This window comes from Ursus maritimus, unplaced genomic scaffold (genome assembly GCF_017311325.1).
Source record: "Ursus maritimus isolate PB19 unplaced genomic scaffold, ASM1731132v1 scaffold_19, whole genome shotgun sequence".
NCBI lineage: Eukaryota > Metazoa > Chordata > Mammalia > Carnivora > Ursidae > Ursus > Ursus maritimus.
Genome location: NW_024424341.1, coordinates 14,668,388 through 14,688,783, shown reverse-complemented (window position 1 = coordinate 14,688,783; position 20,396 = coordinate 14,668,388). Strand labels below are relative to the sequence as shown.

The 20,396-nt window shown below is 55.4% G+C and overlaps 1 protein-coding gene across 1 annotated transcript; it reads right to left on the bottom strand.

The window, feature by feature from the left end:
• Positions 1–1,198: 1,198 nt before the first annotated feature.
• Positions 1,199–17,738, bottom strand: DRC7 (dynein regulatory complex subunit 7). The gene is made up of 17 exons (XM_040633365.1): positions 17,522–17,738; positions 16,947–17,121; positions 15,803–15,928; positions 14,837–15,031; positions 12,424–12,582; positions 11,373–11,591; positions 10,178–10,312; positions 8,045–8,117; positions 6,995–7,123; positions 6,675–6,803; positions 5,348–5,568; positions 4,366–4,581; positions 3,704–3,814; positions 3,509–3,619; positions 2,405–2,599; positions 1,618–1,757; positions 1,199–1,521 (listed from the first exon to the last, which is right to left on the bottom strand). The coding sequence occupies exons 1-17, from the start codon at positions 17,707–17,709 to the stop codon at positions 1,428–1,430; spliced, it is 2,616 nt and encodes an 871-aa protein (XP_040489299.1). The 5' UTR covers positions 17,710–17,738; the 3' UTR covers positions 1,199–1,427.
• Positions 17,739–20,396: the final 2,658 nt, after the last annotated feature.

Sequence of the window (20,396 nt, the reverse complement as noted above, 5' to 3'; positions counted from 1 at the left end):
TATAAATGGAATCATGCAGCATGTACTTTTTTGTACCTGGGATCTTTGAATATTGCGTATGAGGAATCTGATGTGTTCCATGTGGTTATAGTTCATTCGTGTGCCCTGAGCCTAAGTAGAGATTCGTAACCTGTTACTGATATTTTGGGCTGGGTCATTCTTTGCTGCAGGGAGCTGTCCTGTGCATCGTAGATGTTTGCGGGGGGGTTAGTAGCACGCCTGGCCTCTGCACACTAGATGCTAGTCCCACTCTCATACCAGTTGTGACAACCAAAAATGTCTCAAGACCACAACTTATGTCTCCATTCTGCTCTTGATGGGCATCTGGGTTTCCAGCTTAGTACTAATACTACCGCTGCCACGAACATTCTAGTACATGCCTTTTAGTGGATGTATATGTGCATCTTGATTGAGTTGTTCATCGTTCTTGTTCACCGGGTGGATGAACAGATGGATGGGGGAGGGTGGACGGATGGGTGGATGGAGCAGAACCTAGGAGCAGAATCGTTGAGCCAAAGTTTAGTTTTACTAGATACGGCCAGTTTTCCAAAGTGGTTGTACAGGTTGCCTCTGCCACTGGGGAAGCTATTTGAGAGTTCCAGTGGCTTCTCATCCTCCCAACTCTTATTTTATGCCTACTAGTGGGTGTGTGGTGGCATTTCATAACCCTGGTGACTAATGAATTTGACACTTTCATGTGTTGATTGGCCATTTTTTAAAGCTAACACTGAGTGCTTTCTATGTGCCACTTCCGGTCCTCTCTGCTTCACCAGTCTTATCTAAGACAACAGCAGTGCCATCCCATTTCACAGATGGCTACATAGTGGCTGGTAAGAAACAGAGCTGGGATGCTGTTCTTTGCAGTCTAATGTGGAGCCCAGGTTCCGGAGCATGCACCTTGGCCCGGCCACCGTCACTCTGTCAGCTGGGCCACCCTAGCCCCGTCGTCGACATCTAAGCACTTGTTTGCAGGTGGCTGTGGGACCCTCTGCAGAGGTGGGCAAAGACGTAACATTCCAACTGAGAGGAGGAGAGGAAGCACTTGAAAGAGGGCAAGGCGGGTGGGGAGGGGGGAGTCTCAGGCTATAGGTAAGGAAGGGAGGGAGAAAAAGGCTCTGCCAGAACTTGTGGAACATGAGGTATGGGCTGCAAATGAAAAGTGTGTTTATACGCAACTGATGAATCGTTGAACGCTACATCAGAAACTAATGATGTACTATATGTTGGCTAATTGAACATAATAAAGGAAAGAAAAGTGTATTTATTTACAGGAAAGTCCTGAGAAGCAGGAGCAGACGGGGCTGGTGGTGTGGCAGTGAGGTCGGGCGCCCCAGGGGACGGTCCTGTGCTGGCTGTAGGGAGCACAGGGGCCAGCCCGTGGGCGGTTTCTTGCTCTGGCAGCTTTGGCCGAGGCCCCATGCCGGGTGTCAAATGAAGACTTCGAGGAACTCCACCAGGCGTGGGTCCTTGTGGAGCTTTTCCTCCAGGGCCAGGTACTTGAGCGGGGCCAGCTCCCTGTGGCTGAAATCAGACAGAGGAACAGGAGGTGGTGAGGGCTCACGAAGCTCTGCCCCAGCCCCCCCTCCCAGGGTTCTCTCCGGCTCCCCACCCCCTCACCGGTTAAGCCGCTGCTCCAGGATGCGCATGCGGAACACGGCCTGAGAGTAGTAACTCAGGTACCAGGCCTTGTCCTCGGCCGTCAAGGTCACCTGGTTCTCCTGGTACCACTGCTGCTGCTTCTGCAGCTCCTGGGTCTCCTGCGGGGCGGCACAGGGAGGTTAGAGCAGGGGGCGGGGGAGGGGGTGTGTGAAGAGGGCTGGCACTTACCCAGGCTGCCCGCTGAAATGCTGAAATCCCCCTGGTCCCCTGACAGCCTCAGGAGGGCTGGCCCCGCCGCCACCACCCCCAGAAGCCAGAGCTGCAGAGGCGGGGGCCACAAAATGTCTCGCGTGGGAGCCAGTGGGGAGACATTTAGAGGGACAGTGTGTCCAGGAGGAGCAGGGCTCAAGACAGAGACAGCCTTGTGAACAAGTTTCCAGAGCTTGTCTGCACATGAAGAGCATTACACGCCCCTGTGCACAGCGTAGAGCCTGCCGTGGGGATTAGGCGGGACCATGCACGCAAACTGCACGGTATATAGCGGAAAGAAGAGGGACAAGGACTAGGAGTCACTGTAACGCACCCCCTTCCATCCACCCCCGCATCCCCTCCACCCCTCCATCCACCTTTCCGCCCAACAAGCAAGAACGAGGAAGGACAGCTCCGCCTTTGGGAAACTCTAAGCATCGATGATACTCATCCCCTCACCGGGCCCTCCCAAGTGTTGGAGATGGTGAGCAGACAGCCCTGCGTCCATTTTCTGGACTCGGACCCCGGGGGTGGGGGTGGGGGAACCCAGCTGCACCTTCTCGAAACGGGCCTGGATGAGGTTGGCCTTGTCGATGAGCCTCTGCTTGAAGTCGCTGAGGCACTCGTCCCTGACCTGCACGGCTTGCCAGTGTGTCAGCTTCTCGCCCGGGGGGAAAGGGGCCAGGAACGGGGCCAGGTAGTCCAGCTGGGCCTCCACCTGCCGCAGGTGCTCCTCGTGCATCACGTGCTCCTGCGGGCCGTGTTGGTGGGAGTCAGCTGGGCCGGGCCGCAGAGACTGCCCGACCAGCTCTGAGCAGCGCGTGAGGACCCAGCACGAGGCCGTAAAGTCCCGGAGCCGGGCACCCCTGGGACTGAGGCATCAGAGGGGAGCTCTGTGCTGTCCCTCACAGCCCTCGACTCTGTCTTACGTGAACTCGCATCTCTCTGCCTGAGCCTCAGCCCGTCACTCCAGCTCGGCAGATGCTTGCAGTAAATTGTAATAAACGCGATTATAGTAATGTTACATCGAAAGCTGCTAGTAACGCCCTCCCTTTTTCACCCCGGGTCTTATGGCCTGTGTTGGCATATGGGGGCCAGTGAGGTTGGAGATATGGGGGTCAGCAGCCATCCCCGGGAGTCTGAGAACCAGTGATCTAATGCCCTGTCCTGCCTCGCCAACCCCAAGCTATTTTTAGAAATCTCCACTTGGTGGGTGTAGGGGATTTAGAAGCTGGCCTTGAAAACCCCAGCTGGGCCTTGCAGCCTGAGGGTGTAGCCCGGGTGTCCTATGCAGCAGGTGCGCGAGAACTCAGGCTGTGGCCAGAGTCCGCTCGCTGGGGTACGGGCCCAGGTCCTGACCTTGAGGGGAACCCTAGGTGGAGGTGGGTACAGGACTTTCCTTCTGTCCCCATGCAGTAGAGGCCTTGGCTTGGCCATAACCCCTGGAGGTAGGGAGACCTGGTCTGGATCCTGCGTGCTCTTTGGTGTTCATCATAGAAATGGCCAGCTCAGCAGCAAGGCTAACCATGATGACGTCAGTAACGTCTTCCCCTATAATGGGCTTCCTGGCACAGCCCTTAATCATCCTCACCACCCTGGAGGCCTGGGGGAGGGGGGCGTCCAGGAAAAGCCAGGGTCGGGGCCAGGGAGCAAGACTCACCATGGCCTCCCGATACTCTTTGCTCTTCTCGTTGCGCTTGGTGTCATAGATGGAGATGGTCAGGGTGTGAGCCCCCTCCTCCTCCTCTCGAAGCTTCAGGATCTCCAGCACCTGAATTGGGAAGTGGGGGAGGGCATGGTTAAGACACCCTCCACCCTGGCCGCCTCCCACCTGCCCATGCTCCCATGGGACCACCTCCAGCTCCGACTCCCAGGCCTGATGTCTGGACAACTTCTCCTCGTTCTTCAGCTTCATCATGGCCTCGTACTGGTAGAGAAGCTTCTTGGTGTGCTCCACGGGCTCCACCTGGGACGGCAACAAGCACAGTGACAAGGAGAGGCAGCAGTGGCAGACTCTGGAGCCAGCCTGCTTGGTTCAAATCTTCCCCTGCCATTTTCTAGCTGTGTGACAACATGCAACTAGCTTAACCTCTCTGGGCCTCAGTTTCTTCATCTATAAAACACAGATAATAAAAGAAGACGAACTGGGGGCCAGAGGGACTAAGGAATGCGCCAGGAGAGTGAGGGTTTAAACGAGGAAAGCCAGCCCCGCAGAGGTGGTAGGACCCTCTCCTACTCCAGTGTGGGTTCCCCGGGATCTGGGGTCGGCTCTGTCCCGGACTGGGGGAAAAGGACAATAACGAGTAGTCTTGGCCTGCTGGGTGGTCTTTCTTGGTGGGAAAGGGGAAGATTTTCAGAGGAGCTGCAAAGCCGAGGGTCCCCAGATGGGAGCTCTTGATTTTCCCAGGAGCGGAGACGAACTTCCGGGCTGGGAACCATGAGTGACCCTCCCAGTGCGTTCCCAAGCTGCGGGGACCCTCCCCCCCGCCCCCCGCCAGCCACGCCCTCCGGGCCCACCTCGAAATTGATACACATGTCGGGTGTCATGATGATCTTGTTGCCCTTGCTGTCCACCTCCGTGCGCCGCAGGAACTCGCGCCTGGAGGCCGTGATGTGGTCGTCCCGGCAGTGGTAGCGCAGCTGGGTGCGCTCCTCCGGGATCAGGAACACGCGCTCCGCCACGTCCTCATCCGCAGGCTTCTCGGGGTTGCGGGAGAACCGCTCTGTGATTTTCTGAGAGGCCGGCACATCACAGGAGGGGGGGTGGGAAAGGGGATTTCTGTGCGTGCCCCTGAGGGCGGAAGTAAAGGACACTCGGGGACGCTGGGCTCTGGGGTCTTTGGGGGAGTTGGTGTGGAGCAGCCCTTCCTAGCCAGACAGTGGCTCCCGTGGCCCCAGGGGTTCTCGGTGCCAGGCCACCTCGCCCGGTATGGTGCTGCCTTTCTTCTCCAGCTCTCTCCACGAGAATCTGTCTGCTCACCTCCAGAGACGGGGAGCTCACCACCTCTCCAGGCACCCTGCTTTATCACTAAACATCTCTTACTGCTAGGAAGAGCTCCTTTGGTATACAGGAGCCATTAAACACAGTTGTCAAGTCATTTGTAATGACGTGGAGGAAAAAGTGCACAATTTAACGTTAAGTGAGTGATACAGTGATTCTACCTCCACACAGACACACACACACACACACACACATGCACACACACACACACATTTCAAGTAAGTTAGAAAAGGCTCCCCAAACCAAACCTAGTAACACATGGTAATATCTGAGAGACACCATTCTAAGCGCGCACTTATTAGAATAGTAAGGAAATCGACACATTCTTGGCCCAGTGGCGGAGGGCACGGCCTGGCATCAGGCAGCCTGGGGATTGTAAAACAGGACAGGGCCCTTGGGAAAGATGCGGCTCCGAAGTTGGAGCTGTCCCCATCCCAGGGTGACCTTAGCCTGTTGGAGAGAGCGGGACCCCTGTCCCCAGGCCCAATGAGAGCTCACCACCATCGGCCGGGGGTTTGACTCCGCGCTGTTCAGAGCCAACTTCTTGACCCTGTCCCCGAAATCCACGTGGCGGTAGGAGAGGAAGTCAGACCGTCCCCGGTAGTACTCCGTCATTGTCTTGGGCGTCTCCTCCCGCTTTATCAGGCCGTCCACACGGGCTGTTTCGTAAAACTCCATGACGCGGTCCATCTCAGGTTGCATGGACTTGTACGCGTGCACTGCGGTGGGAGGCGGGGTCCCGGGCGTCAGCGGGGTGAGACCAGGCGCACTGGCCCCTGGCTGCAGAGCCCGACCCCAGGCCCCAGGGAAAAGGCATGTCCGTGAATGCTCATGGGTGAGCATGAGTTATGTAACCAATGCCCCACTCCTGGTGTTTAGGTTATTTCTGGTATTATAAACAACACTGTGGTGAACATCTGCAGTATGCATTTTTGGAATTCGTGCCCAGTATTTGCTCAGGACGAATTCTCAGCAGTAGCACTGCTGGTCAAAAAGTGTACATATTTTTTTAAAGATTTTATTTATTTATCTGAGAGAGAGAGAGAGAGGGAGAGCACAAGCAGGGTGAGGGGCAGAGGGAGAAGCAGACTCTCCGCTGAGCAGGGAACCTGATGTGGGGCTTGATCCCGCGACTCTGGGATCATGACCTGAGCCACCCAGGAGCCCCAAAGCATACATATTTTAAAGCTATTATTATTTTGCCCAACTGCTTTCCAGAAAAGTTGCACCAATTTGCTGTCCTACCAGCAGTGACAGGAAGCAACTGTCTACTGCTTTGCTCATGCCTGGTGGGACCATTTTTGTCATCTTTGCAACATGAGGCTTGTGAGACAGCCCCTTATTGATTTCCTTCCTTCCTTCCTTCCTTCCTTCCTTCCTTCCTTCCTTCCTTCCTTTCCTTTTATTTCAACCACCGAGATGGATCATTTTTTTAGGTATATATTGACACTATGTTTTTCTTTTGTGCATCCTTGGTTAAGGCTGTTGATTCTAAAGGCATGTCCTTCCCTCACTTCCCAGCCTCTTGGGCTCATGGCCACAATCCCGCCGTCTGCATTGCCCTTGTGGGGACAGTTGTTGGTTTTGTTGCTCAGCATTCTGACCCCTTGGAAATGTGGCCCCCACTGTGTGCCCAGCCCTAACCACAGAATAGGCAGGTGGCCCTGGTTTTTTACTTTCCTGGAGGGACATTTGTCACATTTCCCTGGATCTTCTGCACTTCCCCTCACCTTCCACACGTCTGATTTGCTTAGGGAGGCAGGGACGGGTTCTGTTGCTTGCCACACCCTGGGGTCCAGCCGGCCTGGCAGTGGGGTCCGCTCACCACGCAGAGCCTGGGGATGGCCCGGCTTGAAGTAGTCAATATTCAGGCCTGTGCTCTTGTTGATGTGTCTCAGCTGTAGCGTGTCCTCCCGGTTCTGGAACCACTCCTTTATCTCCAAAGTCATGGTACCTGCGGGGCCCCATCGGTGCTTGCTGCAGCCAGGCAGACTCCCCCAGTCTCCGTCCCCCCCCCTTCCCGGCACACAGAGGCCAGCGGGGCCCACACTCACACCAAGAGACTGGCAGTGACGTGCCCAAGGTCACACAGAGTGCTGGGGAACCCAGCTCTCCTGCCCCCGCAGCCGGGGCTGCCCGCCTTACACTCCAAGTCCTCGTAGGTGGTGAGGCGGCACACGAGGCCGTTGCTGTTGAGATACGGGGCCCACTTCTCCAGCTTCGCCCTCTTGTACTGGATCACCTTCTTCCCATTTGGGCAGCGGGTCTCGAACGCTGCAGATGCAGAGTGGGCTGGGGTCCCTCCTCCCCAGATGGGGGGGGGGTGGTGGGAGGGCCAACCCCACCCAGCCACTCCTCCGGTCACTGAGCTAAACTCCAGGCTCCAAGCCCGCTCCAGGGCGGCAGAGGGAAGTAGTGAGCGGGTAGCTCCCGCCCCGCAGCAGTTCTCAGGTTTGAGCCTGACCACAGGAGCCGGGCCAACCGGGCCACTCACTCACGGCCAGGCCTCTGTCCGCGCAGCTCTCTCTGCCTGCCGGAAACACCATCCCCTCCTGCCCTTACTGGGCTGACTTCGGATCCCTCAAAACTTAGCTCAGAGGACTCCTCCTCCTCCTCCTGGAAGCCCTTCCTGTCCACCTACTCCCAGCCCCGAGCCAGGGGGCTGGACTGGGTGCTCCTCCCCTGGTTCCCATAATGCCCTCTCCAGCCCTTCCCATTCTGTTGGAATAGCCTTTGCCCTCCCTGCGGGCCTGGGCACTCCCAGACAGCACCCTCAACAGCCAGTAGAGGTTGGTGTGGAACTCCAGCGTCCCTGCCCTGCTGCTTTCTCTGCCCGCTCCTCCCTGGTCCTGACACCTCCACTCCCCTGTGCCGTCTGGGTACTATGCTGCCTGGCCTCCTCCTGGCGGGGTGGCTGAGGGAGGGAAACGACTGTGTCCTGGTCCTCCGTCCTTTGTTACGCACACTCCATCACCCAGCACAGGTTAACCAAAGCCCCTCCTGCACGCCAGACTGGTGTCGGGCCCTAGGCCACACAGCTGAGTACATGAGGCAGGAAGGAGGTGGAACAGAGTCACTGCTCTGACCAGGGTGCAACAGAAGGCAGGAGGGGTGGAAATGAGGGGCTGGGGCAGCTTCTGCTGGCTCCCCCTGAACTGGCCCTGGGGAAGTGGGTGAACACAAACGCTCCTCTACCTTCCGGGGAGATCTCGATCTGCTCCACCCAGGAGGAAGCCATGTCGAAACTCTTATCCTCATCCTCCTTGCCCTGTTGGGAGAAGTGGGGGGGTGGGGGGCAGGCTCTGGTCAGGGCTGGGCCTTGAAGCAGAAGCTAGAGGCAGAGCCTCTGTCTTGCCCCCCACCCCCCCAACCCGGGCCAAGCCACAGTGGCTTTCAGCTCCCCCAGGGGAGCCAGAGGTCACGAGCAGTTCTGACCTGGTAGACGGGAAGAGGAGGTGGCTCAGGAGCCCTCCCTTCACCCACCCAACTAGGACAGCAATCCCCTGCCCTGCGTGCCCAAACTTCGGTCAGCCAGCGTGGGCACCAGGCACAGCCACAGGTCCTTCCTTAAGCGAGGGGCTTCTGGAGTCAGGTGGACCCAAGCCCCAGCCTCTGGGACCCAGCCCACACCAGCTAGGGGTCCTGGCCGCTCTGAGCCTGTTTCCTCACTGTTAACCAGACCCCAGGGGAGGATTAACTGATAGAACGTATATAAACCACTTGAGATACTGCCTAGCTGCTGTTTTTGTTTTTGTTTTCCTTTTTGAGCCTTAGTTTCCCCATCTGTAGAATAAGGCCTGGTTTACACAAACGGTCCTCCAGCTAGGTAACGCCAGCAACTCGAAGACGGTTTCCCAATTGAAAACTGTTCCACAAACATTGCTCACAGCTGGAGGCCAGCAGGGGGCGCCTGTGCCCCAAGATTTACTGCCAGGGAGGCTCTCTGGTCTCCAGAGATGAGGACCCTGTATCAAGCTCCTCATAGCAATGGTCTCATTTTATTCCCAAGCTGTCCGAAGGATATAGAACAGAGTCACTGTTCAGAACCCAGACTTAGGAGCCAGACTGTCAGATCTCAGGCTCAAGCCCCAGCTCGGCCACTCACTGGCCGTTAGGTTACTTAACCCCCCTGCGTGTAACTCTTCCCATCTGAAAACGGGATGATGATAATCATAAACGATAACGCTACCACCCACCTCACCAGGGGGTTGTAAAGATTTGGACAAGTTAATTCAGGTTAAGCACCTGCTAATTCAGGTTAAGTGCCTACTGGCACTTAGGGCCATGGGAGTGTTACTGTGATGGGTTGAGTTGTGTCCCCCTAATCATGTCCTGACCCCCAGCACCTCAGAAGGTGACTATATTTGGAGATAGGATCTTTCAAGAGGTAGTTAAGTTAAAATGAGGTCATTAGGGTGGGCCATAATCCAGTGTGACTGGTGTCCTTGACACAGAAAGACCATGTGAAGACGCAGAGAGAGGACAGCCATCTACAAGCCAAGGAGAGGGGCCTCAGAAGAAGCCAACATGCTGACACCTCGATCTTGGACCTCCAGGCTCCAGAACTATGAGAAAATCAGTTGCTGTTTAGTCCCTCAGTGTGCGGTGCTCTGTTATGGAAACTCCCGCCACCTAATACCCCTAGTCCTGTTACTGCGGGTATAACTGACCCCCACACCCCCATTTTACCCACAGATGATGACACTGAAGCTCTCCATGGTTGGGAAATTTGCCCAAGATGTCACAGCCAAGAGCTAAGGTCTCTGGGCCCCTGACCCCCAGGCACAGGTCCTCATGGAGACCTGCCTAGAAGGGCCCCCGACTAGGAGGTGGGAGAAGGATGCTGATGCTGCGGGGGAAGCCCCAGGCCAATGAAAGGCTGATAGGACGGACAAGAAAGGCCTGGAAGCACGTGAGGGCGATCATGGGGGCTATGCCGGAAGGCCTGGAAGTGAGCCCAGGGCTTGTGGTCAAGGTCTTATCACCCCTATTGCTGGGGACATGCTCTTTACAGAAACAGGGCAACCACCGATCAGGGTGGACTGTATGTGAGCCAGGAGACCCAGTTGAAAGTCCCAGCCTTTCCCTACCGCACTGGGGGGTCCTGGGCAGGTCAGTGGACCCATCTGGGTCTTAGTTTGCCCATTTATAAAATGAGAGCATGGTCCAGGCCCCTCTGCTTTGGGGAATCTACACTCGGTCTCTCTGGCCCATCCCCCCCCTCCAAAAAACACATACTTGTGGTGGGGACATTGGCCACGTTGGCCTAAAGCAAGACAGGGTAGGAAGCCCCATCCCTCCGCCCAGGCCCACGCCTCTGAGACCCACCAGGTTCTCCACATCATCATTATCATCATCATTCATCGTGTCGTCCTCTTCCTCGGCCACAGACAGGGGAGCCTTATCAGTCCCCAAGAGCAGGTACTCCCACCGCACGGGGTCTCCCAGGTCAAAGACCAAGTCCTGATGGGGGAAGGATCAGCTGAGCGCACCCCGCAGCCGGCATGCCCCCTCCTGTTCCACAGGATGGTGGGGAGCAGCTGCAGCCACAGCAGAGGAGGGACCGGGGCCAGGGTCTCAGAGGGGTCGCATGTCGGCTCCCGGCAGCCTCTGAGAGTCCACGCCCATCCTCCTCCTTTCAGCAGGGAAACCAAGGCCCTCCCCATCGTCCAGACTCCCCATGAAGAAATCCCGCTGTTGCTCTCCGTGACACTGGGCAACTCTCCGGCCTGGGACAGGCCTGGATGTGGAGGTTATCCTGCACTGTCGGCGGGGCGTCCTAAGGCGTGCTCGGAGCAGGTGCAAGCTGGCAGGCTTTTACGGGACAGGGAAACGGTGGGTCTGAGCAAGGGCCGCCTCACGGCTTTCACCCGTACCGGGGAAAAGGGAACGAGGCAGGCCCACGAGGAGTGGCACAGGCAGCTGGTGGGAATTTCTCTTCTGTGGGGTGGGGCTCCCACCTGTTTTTTGTCCAGCCTACCTGAGCTCAGGCGTAGGGCTCAATGAATTTCCATAAACTGGACACAGCCTGGTCCCCTGCGCCCAGCCCAAGCAATAACACATTGCCCACACTCCAGAGAGCCCTCTTGTGTCGTTATGACCCTCCCCTAAATGTGTGCCTGTGTTTCTAACTTATGTTAAGTGGCACCGAGCTTTATACATATGTACCCACAAACACACACGTGTACGTATGTGCATATGCTTATATAGATTTGTGGGAACTCGCTGAACTGTACGCTTAGGATGAGTGCCCTTTTCTGAACATATGTTGCACTTCAATACATTGTTTTTTAAAAAATCATTCATACAAACTAACAATCCACATTTTATAAGGATACACACATCAAAAGAGAGACACTAACCATATTAGAAAGGTTATGTATGGACAAAGGAGTGGGCTATGGGCACTCAGCTCTGGGGAAAGTCTGGAACACTGTGGCAGCCAGCTCGCCGCACAGGTCACCCCCACCCCACCCCCACCCCAGAACTGCCTGTCACGCCTGCCCCGGCCCGGGCCCAGTACCTTGCAGCCGTTCCAACAGTCCTGCATGTTGACCCAATAGTTCTTATGGTTCCAGAGGCTCTCGATGCCCAGGAAGTGGTCATCCTGGGTGCTGTAGCTGCGCGCCGTGAACGGGTCAATGTAAAAGCTCTCAGGCATCTCACGCTTCCCTGACAGCACCAAGACCCAGGAGTGCACCCGTAGGCCATGCAGGGGGTCAGTCTTTGCTTTCTCTACCTCCTGTACAGGAAAGGTGGGTGAGCATGGGCCGATGGGTAGAAAAGGGGGTGACAGGGGCCCAAACATCTCCCCAGGGCTGGGGAACCAGCGGGAGAGCTGAGTTCTGGTCCAGAGTGCAGCTTTGGCTGGCTGCATAACCTTGAGGACATCACCCCACTTCTGAGCCTGTTTCTTACAGATCCAATAGGAGAGTCTGAGTTTATCTGTAGTTTACAAACTGGGCCCTTTGGAGCCCTAGGGTGTCTGGCATTTACTGGCTTTCTGCATTGCGATTCTGGGTGAGATTTCATCCAAAGGAAGGTAGGGGCACTGTGTGGCTTCCTTGTCTGCTTCCCTCTGGAGGAAGGGTGACTGTGTCATGTTCATTACTGCATCCACAGAGCCTGGACGAGAGGAGACCCTCAGCAAATACTACATGGAAGGAAAAGAAGGGGAGGGAGGGAGGAAAAGAGTGGGAGTAGGGGAGAGGTGAGAGTATGGATGGATGAAAGGAGAGCTGGGAGGATGGATGGGAGGATGGATGGGAGGATGAAGAGCAAGGAGGATGGATGGGGAGTGTTTGCAGGTAGGTCTTTAGGGAAGCGCAGCATAGAATGAATGGGTGGCCTCAGGCAGCAGAGCTCTCTGATATTAGAAATCCATCGCAGAAGCTGGCTGACCACCAGTGAGCGATTCCTACGTCGCTGGGCAGAGGTGGGGGATGGCAGGGCACGGAGGAGCGGATTTGGACCTGGGGCCCATGAACACATCCCCTCCCCGACCTGTGTCAGCTCTCAGTCGCTAGCAGCCTCTCCTGGAGGGCGGAGCACAGGGGCTAGGGATGCGGACCCACCAGGAGGCGTTGTTCCTCCTCCTTCCGCCGCCTCTCCTCTTCCCCTTGGAGCTCCTCCTGCTTCTTCATCTCCTGCTCCTGCTCGAACCTGCTGTTCAGGTCTCTGGGTGGTTTAATGGTGTACTTCTTAGGTGGTACCTTTTCTTCCTCCTGGACCACCTGTCCCCCGAGGAGAGAAGAAGGATCAGCCGCCCTGCATCATCCGCCCCTCGGACCGGGAGGTCACAGCCGCTCTGGAACCACCACCTCCCCAGTCCCCGACAGGCTTTCTGGCCCCAAATGCAGGTGCCTCAGCTCCCCCATCCCTAACTTCAGGCCCTTCTGTAGAGTGGGACGACGGGAACAGTAAGAACCTTCTCCCCAGGCTTGTTCTGAGAAGCAAAGGCAGGAAAATGGCCATGTGAGGTGCCAGGCCCCGCAGAGATCAGGGGGTGCGATTTTCTCGCCGTCCTTTCGTCCCCACGGCCCTTCCTGACTACGATCTGGATCTGACATAGAAAGCGGGCGAAATGTCGGGGGGGTGGATTTTGCAGATTCTGTCACCGCAGGGTTCACATGCTGACTTAGAGTCTGCTGGGCTAGGAAGGAGAAGGAAGCCCCCGTGCGTGCGTGCGTGCATGTCGTACGAATGTGTGTTAGGTGGCAAGAAAAGTGTCCGGGGTAGAACACCTCAGAGGCTGCAGATGTCACGGGGGCCTGTGACAGCGGGAGGGGAAATGGTGAATCGCCAAAGCTTAGAGTCAGCCCGGTGGGGCCGAGGACCCTGGGTCTCCACTGACCAGCCGGGCGGCTTTGGCCACATGGTCCCAACTCTCTGTTCATCTCTACTTACTCGTCTGTAAAATAGGCGTGATAATACCACCACGCAATGCTATTGGGAGGAGAAACCAAGTCAATGGACATGACAGTGGTTTATAAACCCGAAAGCTCTCGGCATCTAGTGGAGATTATATCATTTTAATTATTAGCATTTTGGCAGAGGCAAGAGGTCCCTATGTGAGCTCACAGGACTGTGCAGCCAAAAGTAAGAGGCTTTTGTTCCGTCTTCCCAGGGGAGGCAGACCTGAGGGAGCAAGACTCCCACCTGGTGCCTCCCTCCACCAGAGCACCTGCGCCAGGGCCCCCCCGGGTGCCCGCCCCAGTGTGACGCAGTTGCACCCGCATCCTGCTGACGCCCTAGGCCCCTGGGTCACCGGCTGTAAGCAGCAGACATGCCCAGGGACTTGGCTCTGATCAGAGTCCTGGAGTCAGTCCAGTCCACGAACAGCATTTTGTCTGTATTGTAGCTGTTTCTCAAATGCAAAAAGATGCTTTTTGATTCCTAAAATTAAATTCATTTATGAGTGTTTCTTGGGGCGCCTGGTGGCTCAGATGGTTAAGCATCTGCCTTCGGCTCAGGTCATGATCTCCAGGTCCTGGGATCGAGCCCCAGCTCAGTGGGGAGTCTGCTTCTCTCTCTCCCTCTGCCTCTCCCCCTGCTTATGAGCTCTTTTTCTCTCTCTCAAATGAATAAATGAAATCTTTTTTTTAAAAAGTGTTTCCTGTGTCCACAGCAGCCTCTGGCCATTTGGGGGCTGTCAGCAGAGAGAAAACCAGGACCACCACCTGCTGGAGGGTTGGCGATAATTTTAAATTTAAATTTAAAAAGGGGCCCTTATACACAAGTAATGAATCATGGAACTTTACATCAAAAACTAGGGATGTACTGTATGGTGACTAACATAATATAATAAAAAATTATTATAAAAAAATAAAGACAAAAAATAAATAAATAAATAAAAAGGGGCCTTTTGAGGGGGCGCCTGGGGGGGTTAAGCCTCCAAATCTTGTTTTTGGCCCAGGTCATGATCTCAGGGTCCTGATCAAGCCTCACATCAGGCTCTGTGCTCAGTGGGGAGTCCGTTTGGGATTCTCTCTCTCCCTCTGCCCCTCCCCCCACTCTCTCTCTCAAATAAATAAATAAATAAAATCTATTTTAAAAGGGGGGCCTTTTGAATTGAGGGGGTGGAGGGAAAAAAGAGCAAACAAAAACTTCTGTGCTTTATCTGGTTTTACATTACATGCAAGCGGCTGGGTGAATTTAATCACGCGTGACCGGTAAACCTGGGGGAGACTGAGAGTAAGACAGAAACCGTGCAGCAGTCACAGAGTTGACCCCGTGGGGAACAGTAGCTGAAAGTGAGTTTTGACAAGGGAAGAGGGGACAGCGGTTTGGAGAACTGGGCTGTGTGTTCTAGGTGCCAGGGACAGACCGACCGCGGCTGAAATGGACTGCGGGGCGGTGGGCAGCTGCCTGGTGCATGGCCGGGATAGGGCCGGGAGGGGCCGGGGCGGGGCCGGGAGCCGTGGAGGCGCACTGCGTTAGGGAGAGCGCATCTTGCGTGACGCCCAGGGCGGCACGAACCCCTCGTACCTCCTTGTGCTTCATGGTGAGCGGGCACACGTCCCGCGTCAGGTCCATGTGACACAGGTCCTGCGAGCCGTAGCCGTTGACGCAGTAGGCATCGTAGCCGGCGCCGATGAGCATGGAGCAGAGCAGCGTGCTGAAGTCGAAGCAGTTCCCCTTCTGGTGCTTGAGCACCGTGGTCGAGGAGTACAGGTGCGAGGGCTGGCCGCAGAGGACTGGTCAGCACAGCCGGCCCCTCAGCCCTCCACCCACCCTCCCGACCTGTCCTCCATACGGCCAGCAGCTGGGCCAGTGAGCAGGCTGGATCCCCCCACCTCCACTCGGGCTTCCCTGCTGTCACGTTGGGGAGCCTGCTGAGAATGGGATGGAAGCCACGGCCGGACCGGTGTGTAGAAAGTGCAATCCACATTTGCCTGTAATTTTAAGTGGCTGTGGACTTCCTGATGGGAAAGACCCTCTGGATGATGGAAGCTTCTGGTCTAATGCTCTCTGATCGGTCATTTAATGGTTTTTATCCCAAAGTTCTCCTCACCTTTTCTTCTGATCTTTCCTTCTCTTCCCTTTCTCGGTTCTCCACTGTGTACCTAACCCTTTCTGCCTCGCTCCCTCCATTCTCAGTTGGGAAACAGACTGAGCTGGACAGAAGTCCAAAGATGGGGCTGGGGGTCACGGGCAGCAGGGCCCTCCCCCTCTCTCTTTTCCCCATCTCCTGAAGTCTTGAAAGGAAGACTCTGAAGGCAGAAGGAGGTGCAGAGGTAGGAGCCAGGAGACCAGGCTTGCTGTGTGACCTCAGGCAAATGGCCATCCCTCTCTGGGCCCATTTCCCCACCCCACCCCGGGGTGGGGGTGAGCTCTGAGGGACTCAGACCAGATAGACTATGGGCCGTGGCCTGACCTCACTGAGTCTCCTTCTCCCTGGCTTCCCATCCTAAGCCTCAAGGGCCTAAGAGTGCAGCGTGGGGTGGCACTTACCGGCTGGAGGGGGTCAGGCAGGGGCACCATGGAGAGGAAGTCTGAGACAAACTGGGCACAGCTGTCCCAGTTGTAGAGCTCGGGGTAGGGCATCAGCGTGGGCCGGATGGTTGTGCTGACGAACTTCTGCAAGGGGAGAGACCACAGGCCCCAGAGAGCGCATTTGACCTGGGGGAGGCCTGCGCTCCCCGGAAGCTGGAACCCTGGGTGGGGAGGGAGTGGGGAAGGCTCTCTAGGCTTCCTCTGAGGCTCCCCTCAGTGCCTCAGAAGTTGGAGAAAGGGGTCCCTCAACGCCCTTCCAGCTCAGATGTAGAATACGCTTGTGCCCCACTGAGAGCTGCCAGACCACTGGCAGGTGGGGAAACTGAGGCTCTGGGAGGCGAGCTGACGTGCTCAGGTTGACAGGCAGTAGCAGCGCTGGTCTGTCTGGCTCTCGACCACCAGCCAGTGTGGGGGAACTAGTGCTGCCAGGGCCCTCGAGGGGCTGCTGTCCCCCCGGGGCCCGTGATTGGGGTCCCAAACGGCCCCTCTGGGGTCTTCCTGTAGATGTGAGGAGGGCCTGCCAGCACAGGCTATCCCATGACTCAGCAGGGGAAATGCATGCCCAGGATTACCAGCTCAAGAGAAGCAGGGAGCAGGGATCTGTATGGGAATCACTGAGTTCCACATGCTGGCGACTCATACAAATGTTAAAAATCACCACGTGGACCAAATAAAACAGTCAGTGAGACCCTGTCATTCCATGGGCTGCTGTTTTGCAACCTTTGTGTTCATCCTCTGCCATTCCATCTACTGACGGAGAAATGAGGCCGGGAAAGACTCAGGACATGCCTGGGTCACAGGGCTGGAAGGAAGGAGGCCAGGAGGTCCTGGTCCATTTCATCTTATTTCTCTGCCCTTCCTGGGACAGAGCTGGTGTCTGGGGTTGGAGACCGCACCAGTGGTCCAGCGGCCCTTTAGTTGGGTGTGGGGTCTCCTGGCCAGCACAAGCCCCCCGGGGTGATTCACATCGAGGCTGCTGGGGCCCGCTGGCATTCGAGTTTATACTGTCCCCAGATATAAGCTCTGACCCGGGAGCTTTGGCTCACCTCCCTCCGCCCTCCGCTCTCCAGCCTCTGCCCTTCCCTCCAAAACCCGGCCTTACCGGCACTCCGCACTCATTCAGCGGGTGCAGGAAGAGGGGCACGCGGTCCGGGCACAGGTGGCTGTACTGACGGGCGAAGTTGTCTGCTACCTCCAGCAAGTGTTCCTCCTTGAGCGTGTTGCTTTGGTAGGAGAGGGGGAGCTTGGAGATGTCGATAGTGTCCTTGGTAATGATCCTGTGCCCACAAGAGGGGAGGCATTAGACCATGTGAAGCTAGGCCTGGCCCACAGGGAGCCGGCCATCTGCCCACCATAGTTGGCTCTATCCCTTCCTCGTGTCATCCTCACAACTGCCCAGAAGGGATATCATTATCATGCGCAATTTTAAATAGAGAAGGAAACGGAGGCCCAGAGAGGCTGAGTGACTTGCCCAGGGTCACACAGCTCATGAGGGGCAGAGAGGGGACTAGGACCAGGCAGGTGGAAAGCAGAGCCCTCACTTGTATCTGCTTCCCTCTACATCTGGTCCTGCCTCCCAACCCTAGAGCCCCTACCCCGTCTGGCTCTTCTTTTGCCCGGCCCTGGTCTGACCCTCGCCAGGGCTGCCAGGCCCAGAGCCCCCACCCCGACACGCACGAGGGCTGCTCCGGGATGACGATCTCAATCTCTGACAGCTTCTTCTCCAGGTCTCTGAGCATCTCCTGCGTCATGGGCGGTTCCTCCCTCCGCATCTCCACAGGCCTCATCATCTTCTTGCCCCTCTCGGCTGCCTCTTCCCGCTCGGCCTCCTCCTCCTCCTCCACTTTCTCCTTCAGGACTTCCATCCTGGCACGTCTCTGGCTGTCTAGAGATAGTCCCCGTGGGAGGGATAGATGCACTCAGAATGGCCCACTCCTGCCACCAAGACCACCTGTGTCTCTGGGAGGTGATTTAGAGGGGGGAAGCGAGCCCCTCTTAAACTTCCCTTCCATCAAGGAGAAAGGCTTGCTTGGTGCCAGCACGTCTGTAACACCTTTCTAACCTTTGCAGATCTCCCTCTAAGACAAAGACAGAGCAGGCTGCAGGTTGAAAATTGTGGTCAGGGCCGGAGCAGGTGGCCCAAACTTACCAATGCTGCTTTATTTATTTTACTTTCAACAGTATCTTCTCTTTGTGGCAAGTGATGCGAATGTGGTGGGGATTAGAGAGAAAAGGAAGGAAAGAAAGGTAACATCACCAGACTTGGAGCCCAGGCACCGAGAAGGCGAGGGCAAGCCGCCACCAGGCCCCTGGATGAGCGGCAGGTGTGCGGGGGTGACACAGCCTGTCAGGCCAAGCCCACGTGGGTCCACAGGATGGAGCGCGCAGAGCATGGCTCGGTGTAGGGAGAACCCCCCACACATTTGGTGACCAGAAGTGTCAGGGCTGAATTGTCCCGTGTGAGAAGTAAAGGAGACAGGACATCGAACTGAGTTTTTCCATTACAGACTCTAAGAGGCACTCACTGCTTTGGTACCCACTTTGCAGAGGAGCAAATGGAGACCTAGAGAGGTTAAGTGCAGCCCTAAGGTCACAGAGCTAGTTAGTAGCAGATCTGGGGTTTGAGCCCGTATATTTCTGGCTCTGAAAACCACACACTTCAGGGCCTACTGACATAAGGAATGGGTGGGGGTGGAGAGGTAAGTAAAGAAGGAAGTGGAGAGAAGGCCAAGGTGTCTGTAGGCAGCAGGGGGTTAGAGCTGTGACAGGCACTGAGACAGGCCAGAACCTGCCACACATATTCCCCACGCCAGGCTGCCCTGTCCGCTACAGGCCAGTTTGGGGAGGGCAGCCCTGCCCAGAGGCCCTCCTCACCCCACAGGCCCTTTTCTGCTCCCCTCCTTGGTAGCAAACCCCCCACGCCCCCCCCCACTCCATCCCCAGAAAGATCAGGGCTGGAAACCCTCAAGCAGAAAAAGCCCCCTTCCCACCTCCACCCTACTTCTTACCCTGCCACCAGCTACCTCAGCTCCTCTGCTCCCTTCTCACCCCTCTGAGGACAGCCAGTGTCATCTGTTAGCCCATCTCCATGGTAACAGCTTTCCAAGTGGAGGGTGGTTCTGGGAAAGGAGGCTTCTGGGAAATGTAGTCTTCTGTCACAGTCCAGGTCTGGGCCCAGAAGACCCTCTGTGGTAGGTCCCTTAGCAAGTGACAGGCTGGAGGCAGTTTGTGCCAACTCGCAAGAGCTGATTGTTAAAATTTCAGAAATGTTTGCAAGCCAGTTGACAAACTGCCATGATTATACACTAAATTATAAAAACATAAATAAATAGATGATGTTAAAAGCAAAGGTAATTAAAACTCGTCCCTTTTTGACTATTGGACTACGTTTTACTAGCACGTATGTTCTTACGACTACTTTACCTGTATAATGGAAATGTTATATAACGGCGAGCTGCTCTGAATTTCTTCCCAGCTTCTCTTCAGTGTAGTCATGTCATTAACTTAAAATTGGTAAATGTTGGGGTGCCGGGGTGGCTCAGTTGGTTGGGGGTCTGGCTCTTGCTCTCAGCTCGGGTCTTGATCTCAGGGTTGTGAGTTCAAGCCCCACATTGGGCTCCACAGTAGACATAGAGCCTACTTAAAAATGAAATAAAATAAAATAAAATAAAATAAAATAAAATAAAATAAAATAAAATAAAATAAAATAAAATAAAATAAAATAAAATAAAATAAAATAAAATAAAATAAAACAGTGAACTTGTTGTTAAGCACTTACCAGGACAGCCTGGGGACCTCTGCCCCGTGCATGGTCCACGTGGCCTTCATCAAGACAGATGGAAACCAGTGTGGGTCCTAGCATGTCTGCTTATCATGGTGGACGGTACCAGGCTGCCTAACCGAGTCTTGGGTTCTCGTCCAGACTGGGCCTCTGATTTCATCTATAATTCACGAGACAGGAAAACTTATCCAGAAGGTTAGTGGCCCATGGAAATTAATTTTAATCTTTCAAATTCAGAAGAAATAAATGAATAGACTAATGATAAGTACATAATTACGAGTCCACCCCAGCTTATATTCGTCTTCGTACCAATGCAGTCAAAACAGATATTTTTACTTTTTTGCTATTGGAGGAAGGGCCCATGAATGTCATAAAGCAGCCCTGTGGGGTACGGCGGGGGGGGGGGTTTGGAGAAACACCATCCTGACTAAGTTGGTCAGTTGCTGCTACTTGGGGGAGACAGAGCAATCACCTCAATTCTCAACAATAAGTAATGATTTTAAATTCCGGCCAGAATATTACTCAGTCATGAAAAATACAGTGTGAAGGATAAATTACACTGAGGGAAAGGTCATGGGGGCAGCATGTCCTGCAATTACTTCTGGGGACTTTGCCTGGGCCGAGGGTGAGCGAGGAGGAGGGAAAGGTAAACGGGTGGTGTGTCAGGCTGATCTCATTTCTTCTGTGTATTTATTTACTCCCTTTTATCCCTACACCCAATCTCATTCTCTGATCTTCGTAAGCACCCCTTCTGATCCATTTTTTTCCCCA

Coding starts and splice junctions, on each gene's coding strand:
- DRC7 (XM_040633365.1), bottom strand. CDS start 17,709: ATGGAAGTCCTGAAGGAGAAAGTGGAGGAGGAGGAGGAGGCCGAGCGG. Junction 17,122..17,521: donor GTCATCCCGGAGCAGCCCTC/GTGCGTGTCGGG, acceptor TTGTGGGCACAG/GATCATTACCAAGGACACTA. Junction 8,118..10,177: donor ATGATGATGTGGAGAACCTG/GTGGGTCTCAGA, acceptor TTCTCCCAACAG/GGCAAGGAGGATGAGGATAA.